General features: G+C 38.2%; 1 protein-coding gene across 2 annotated transcripts; it reads right to left on the bottom strand.

The window, feature by feature from the left end:
* Positions 1-711: 711 nt before the first annotated feature.
* On the bottom strand, positions 712-4959 carry LOC149181115 (uncharacterized). Of its 2 annotated transcripts, XM_089416450.1 has the most exons (3): positions 2027-4959; positions 1442-1843; positions 712-1258 (listed from the first exon to the last, which is right to left on the bottom strand). In XM_089416450.1, exons 1-3 carry the CDS (start codon positions 4614-4616, stop codon positions 1251-1253), a joined length of 3000 nt encoding a protein of 999 aa, XP_089272576.1. In that variant the 5' UTR covers positions 4617-4959; the 3' UTR covers positions 712-1250. The 2 variants fall into 2 exon arrangements, with proteins under 2 accessions (XP_089272576.1, XP_089272575.1); XM_089416449.1 differs by having other exon boundaries at positions 712-1843; positions 2027-4956.
* Between the last annotated feature and the right edge of the window lie 2183 nt (positions 4960-7142).

Here is a 7142-nt window from a genome sequence, read left to right as displayed (position 1 = left end):
GCGGATTGAAAATAAGTCTTGAACATAATAAAAAATATGTGAAGATATTCCACAAGGTACCAGACCAATTTGCAATGAGCCTCACATAGAATTGTATGTTCAAAGAAGCAATAATTAACCTGGTGAAATATGGAATGAAGAAGATCACTAAATAAAGAAGATCATAAGTTATTTCTTCTCTTTCAAGCATTCAAATAATTAGCACCCATCAAAGATATCGAGGGAAGCTATGACCAACCATGTTTCAGTTTAACTGAATAGAATCAGAGTTGTGTAAGTAGTAGCAATATCAGTGTTTTGAAAAAATGTACAAGTAATGATTTTCTGTAGGGACAATTAACTCTATTTACTATTGGCATGAAAAAAATATAAACACCATTTGAAGAAACCTCGAATGCATTCTTAGTCCAAGTCACTTAGTTATCATGTCTTCCTCTATAGCATCATGTTATCCAGGAAAAACCATTTCTTCTGAATGCAAGAAGACTAAAAAGATTCCATGGTCACAAAAAGCTATAGACACCTGTGTGGTCCAAAGAAGGAACAAATGAAAGTTCTCAAGGAGAAGCTAGTAAAAAAATGCAAATGGAAAGGGCATACGACGGTGCCATTGAAGTTGAAAAGCTCTGGAAATGAGTCGTTGAAAAACAAGTAACATGCCTCACTAATTCCATAAGTAATAAGCCATAATGCTATTTTCCAAAGGAACACTTCAAAGCTCAATATCAACTGTTATTAAATATACAAGATCTTTGTCCAGCCAAATCAAACTTAACAAAATAGTTGGTTCAGGAACCTTGGTGTTGATCCTGACAAGATATGATAGGGTGGGCAACTGCCAGCTCCTCTATCCTTCGTGCATTCTATTATTAACATAGATAAATGTAAAATGCCTTAGAACCTATTATTTTTAAACGAATAAAACAGTATAAACCTTAATCAGAAGGATGATTGAAAATCCATGAAAAATAGGAGGACAAACTTACTGAAGATATTTATATTTACGTACAATATCGACTTTCTCTTGCCTTTCAGGCCTTGCAGATACTCAAAGTACAGTGAATGGCTAAAGTTGCAGGGTAAGGTATTGCTAAAACCAGCAAAATACAACACCACATTCGTGTTGAAGATTGATGTCAAAGACAACGAAGGCATGGTAAATTTTTGAATAACCTGTAATATGCTTCAGAGAGTGGGAATCTTCTTGTTATATCTGCAAACGATTAAGTGAACCCAACTGAACAGCTCCATCACAGATCTGTCAAACCGTTTTTGGAAAATGTATTTCAGTTGCCTTCTTCCTGGCTTTGAATCAATTTACTTCTGCCAATCATTACACCTTCGGCAAGCACAGATCTTTTCTGATCTAAATTAGTCAGGAAGATGAAACAAAGCCGCATGGAAAATAATATCTGCTATAAGTAATTTCCTCAATATTTACCCCGATATTTTGGTTTCACAGGAGTGTCAACAGCAATGCTTGTCTCGTATGGATCATTCCCATTCTGGATTGACCTGAAATTGATATTGCAAGGATCAGCATCCAGCAACATCTGTACAACTTCTCTCATTGTTGGCCGCAGTGCCGGTAGGTTGTAGGTACAATGCAATGCTATTTTCAGGACCTTGATCATTTCTTCCTGAAAAGACTTGCAAATATTTGAGTCGAGAACTTCAAAAGCATCTTTCTGGGAACATATCTTGTGTGAAACCCAGTATACAATATCTTTGTTCTCACCAAAACCTGGTTCAATTGGTTGTTTGCCAGTAACAAGCTCCAACAATACCACACCAAAACTATAAACATCACTCTTTTCTGTAACGTTCAAAGAGCATGCACATTCTGCATAGGAAAAATGGATGTAAGTACTGAACCATTTACATCAAATATGTAGACAGAAATATGAATGGATTTTGAAAAAGGCTAGAATCTATAACTGCAAAATCTACGAAAACCTTGAGAAAGGACTGCCATTTCGATGGCAAAGGTGCAAACTAGGGGAGCACAGTACTAAGTGGAACATACCAGGAGCAATGTAGCCATGGGTGCCTGCAAAAGCTGCTACGGTAGAATTCCTTCCTCCACAAGCCTGAAGATTTTTGGCAATCCCAAAATCGGCAATCTTTGCCTCATAAAATTTATCCAGCAAAATATTCGTAGATTTTACATCTCTGTGAACAATTGCAGGCAAGCAATCATGATGAAGATATGCCAATCCATGAGCTGCTCCCAATGCAATCTTGTACCGTGTTGGCCAATCCAAATCCATACCTCTTCTCTTTAATTTCTTCTCTTCATTATTTCCATGCAAAGCATCAAATAAGTTTCCGTTTGGCATGCATTCATATACCAGTAGATTTGAATTACCATTTGACAAATGACAATAAAGCTTCACTATATTTTTATGCCGAACTCTTCCCAAAATGTCCACTTCTGCCTTTATCAATCTATCTAATCCATTTTGCTTATTGTTGTTGATGTTCTTTGTCCATATTCGCTTTACAGCTACAGTTTCATTGTTCTGCAACCTGACACAATACACCGTGCCCGATCCACCCCTGCCTATGATATTATCTTCATCTAATAATGCTTCGTGAACATCTTCTGAAGAGAAGCTTAAATTCTGAAAAGATGTAAGGGTCCAAGAAGAGTTATCCTTTTCATCCATCAGGTCAAGTTGATTTTGACGATATCTTCGCTGAAAATGTATCAATCCAAGCACAAGTAATAACAATGCTGCGCCAAGAATGAGACCGGAGATAATTCCCATTTGTCTGGCTTCTTTCCCACGATGAGAATCAGAACAAGCCTCCAGTATATTGTTATTATCATAATTATCATTTCCAGAGCTGTTAGCACACAGCCCTGGATTTCCGGAAAAGCTTTGTCTGTTTACCTCATTAATAAGTGAATCTGGAACAGGCCCACTTAACTCATTATCGGAAAGATCAAGCAAACTGAACTTTAGTGCACCAAGACTGCTTGGAATTGAACCAGATAGTTTGTTGTTTGAAAAATTTAAGGAGTTTAGATCAGCAATAGATCCCAGTGACTCTGGAATTGACCCTTGCAAATTATTTTCTGCAAGATTTACAACAACCAAAGAAGTACAGGAACCAACCTCATCTGGTATGGATCCCTCAAACATGTTTTTCTGCAAAAGCAGATCAGTCAACTCACTCAAGTCGCCAATTTCCTTTGGTATTGGACCAGTAAATTGATTATTGTTTGCTTCAAGTTTGACCAATAGCTTTGCCATGCCAATCTCTGGTACCAGAATCCCAGAAAATTGATTATTCTGAATATACAACTCTGATAATTCCTTCACATTTGCGATCTCTGGATCAATTCCACCAACAAAATTATTAAAGCTTAAATCAATAATGTTAACATTTGGCAGTCCCCAAATTCCTTTGGGCACCGGACCACTCAAACTGTTGTTTTTAACTCTAAAGCGAACCAAAGTTTTGCAATCTCCATAAGTTTCAGGCAGCCCTCCTGTAAAAAAGTTATCCAGAACCAGAAAGTATTGCAGATTTCCTCCTCTGCACATATCCTTTGGTAGCGGGCCACTGAATTGGTTGTCAGAAACATCAAGCAAGTTAAACTTGGATAGACTGCCAAGCTTCTGTGGTAGTTGGCCTGTGAAATTGTTCCGATACAGTGACAAACCTACAAGATACGGGAATTCCCCAAAACTTTCGGGAATTGGACCTGACAGTTGGTTCATGTAGAGCTGAAAGGAAACGAGGTTTCTTAAATTGCCAACCTCCTCTGGAATATTTCCACTAAGCATGTTCTTTGATGCATCAAAATATTGCAGAAATGTAAGATTACCCAGCTCTCGAGGTATATTTCCACTAAGTTTGTTACGGTAGAGCTCCAGTTGGTAGAGCTTACTGAGTTTGGAAATTTCCCTTGGAATATATCCATGGAGGTTATTGGTAGAGAGATCCAGCAGGCCCAGATCTGTAAAATTTAAAATGAAACTCGGAATTTCTCCTTCCAAATTGCAGGAAGCCAGGTAAAGCAGATTGAGCTTTTTCAGATTCATGAGCTCTTCAGGTATATTTCCTGGATTGAAAGGATTGTTTGCCAGGCTCAGAGAGGTCAACTCTGGTAAATTTCCCACAGAAGCAGGGAATGGACCAGTGAAGTTGTTAATTGTCAAATCTAGAATTTGCAGGGATTTCAATGGAGAGAAGTCGGGTAAAGTACCGGACAAAGAATTATTGGTAAGATTCAAGTATTCAAGCTTGCTGCAATTCATAAGGGTCGATGGCAGATTCCCTTCAAGGTAATTTACACCCAGTTGAAGTTTCTTCAAGCTGCTCAAACCGCATATATTGGACGGAAAAGGACCATTCAGAAATTTGGTTTCAAGTATGAGTTGAGTAACCATACCTGTAGAATTGTCGCAGGTAATTCCATCCCAATTGCAAGGCGCATCAATGGAGTCTTCCCAGTTTTTCATGGAATTCTGAGGATCTTTCAAGCTACTCTTCATCAGCTGTAAAATTTGAACCTCTTGACGAAGAGCTTGGGCTGTGTTCATCCGTAGGAGACCACATGAAAGCAACAAGCATACACTCCAAAAAACAATCTTGTTCTCCATAGTTTCTTCTGTATCTCACAAACCTATACTGCAAGTTCAGGCTATTGGGTATTTTGCCTGCATATCTCTATTTATGGCCATGGTATTTTCTATTCACTGAGAAGTTCTTAAAAGATATCCACCTGCCATGGCTTTGCAGTAGACTAAACCCAACAATCAGCTCTGTTTCAATTGCAAAGCTACCCACAATCACTCATCTGATGGCTCCCCTGTTTCAATTGCAACCACAAATTACAATCACTCAGTTGATGGCCTTAGCTGCCAAGAGTAACCTATGGCCACCAGACTTTTCTTCAAATTTTGGGCTTTTCAAGAAGTGACAGAGGGACTTTCTTTTGATATAGACTGGAAAGGGAAACTTTATCGTGATATGATACAGGGAGGCGGGGGTAAAAATGGCAAGGATAAAAAAGAATCAAAAGAATCTTGCAGAGTTTTTTAAATGGAGTTGATGGAGTTGTTTTTGGTGTAATTTTTTAGAGATTTCGGTGATGGAATACGGCGGAAAAAATTGAGGTTAAATTTTGATTTGTATTATTTAAAATGGTTTTTTAATTGTATATTTGGATTCAGCACCCTGAAAAACCCTTAAGACGCTTTGATTGTGCAGAAATTACCTATCAAAATTGCTGCTGGATTTCAATAAATTGCTATCAGATTTTAGAGAATTTTAATCCGAAAAACCCAAAAAAAAAACTTTCAAAAAAGATGCAATCAGTTGGCAATTCATGTCTTCTTCTGCGTTCCCTCTGCTTATATTCTATAATTTATTTTCACCATTCATGTCTTCTTCTGCGTTCCCTCTGCTTATATTCTATAATTTATTTTCACCGCACGCTGAAAAATGTGGACCATTGCCGACTGTTAAGTTGCATGAAAGAACGAGGACTCTATCATGGGGACAGGACAGCAACTCAGACATGAACCTCTCGAAGATTTTTACTTTTCTTATATTACCATTTGTCGAGGTTCATGAATCTCTAAAAGATTTTTACTCATCTTATATTACCATTTGTCGAGGTTCATGAACCTCTCAAAGATTTTTACTTTTCTTATATTACCATTTGTCGAGGTTCATTTTAAAGGAAACTATGAAGATAAAACAGAAAAACCAAAATATAGCTAGTTCATAAAAGTTTCCTTTCGTGAACTAAAAATACATATCCCCCAGAGCTAGCTGTTACTTCTATACAGTTATCTTTTTGTTTTTTATGGAAGAATAATTTATTTAATTGCGGGATGATGTTATAACGACTACGACATGTTTGATATGATAATTTTTATATCCAATTAAATTCCTATGTTAATTTCTTTGTACTTTAAATTTTTAATTTAACAAAGGGTCAATTTTACATAAATCAATGAATTTACAAATTTTATATGGTATAGTTTAATTAATTAATATTTTTGTTTACAAACTCAAATTTAATGATAAATTTGGAGAGAATTTTTTTTTATTGTGATGAGAGTAGAGCGGAAGAGTAAGAGTGGCTACGGTTATGGATCATGGATTGCACCTGACAACCCTGCAACATGACAAGGGAAAAACAACAACGGATTCGGCTGACAATGGGAATGAGTGGTATGGTAGGGGGGAGAAATCCCCTCCTACCGAAATGTCGCCGCAGGGGGGACGAGTCTTCATGGCACTGCCGAAGGCAACCGAAATTGTGGGAAAGGTCTACCAGTACTAGGAGCTAAATGGCAAGTCGGGCTAGGAGGAAAATACCTACCTAGAGCAACCAAGAAACCCCGATTTGTAATACCTAATAACAAGCTGGAGGAATACAGAAGATAAATGAAGGACCATGCTCTGATTTGCAATTTTATTGGGGCCTAACCAACCGAGAAGGAACTGATCAAATGGATCCAACAACGATGGAAACCAAAGGGGCATATTGACCTCAAGCTAGGGGCAAAAGGGTTATTTTCAGTAATATTTTCCAACCTAGAAGACAAGGAGAAGGTTTTTGAAGATGGGCCATATTTCTTCAACAATGTTGGCCTGTTTATGAGACACTGGGAGGAGTGCTACAACCCGGACCAAGAGAAGTTGTTGGCAGCACCCATCTGGGTCCGACTCTTCAGCCTACCAATGGACTTCTGGGACCCTGAAATACTGGAAGGAATAGGCAACTCGATCGGTACCTTTGTCAAAGTGGCAGACTCGACAAGAAAAGGTAGGTACACATCCTATGCAAGAATCTGTGTTTACATGAATATCACTGAGCTGCTACCAGACTACATAGAGCTAGAATACCATGATGAGATATGGCAACAAACCCTTGACTACGAGCATATCCCATTCAGATGCAGGCCATGCCGTGAATACGGCCACCTGTATCGGGCTTGCCCACTAAACAACCTAGAAAATCAGCCGCATGAGAAGAAGGAACGAGAGGCAACGGGAAGAGAGGATGGGGATAGATTCCAAGAAGTGCACAGAAAGAAAAGAAATCGTAAACCAGTTGGGAACCAGGAGGCAAACAAAAATGACAAAGAGCAACAAAACCATAGTAGATTTGC

The sequence above is a fragment of the Pinus tabuliformis genome, chromosome 3_2 (assembly GCF_031772625.1).
Source record: "Pinus tabuliformis cultivar Carrire ecotype Pingquan chromosome 3_2, CPIR1, whole genome shotgun sequence".
NCBI classification, from domain to species: Eukaryota; Viridiplantae; Streptophyta; class Pinopsida; order Pinales; family Pinaceae; genus Pinus; species Pinus tabuliformis.
This window is presented reverse-complemented; position numbering and strand designations above follow the sequence as displayed.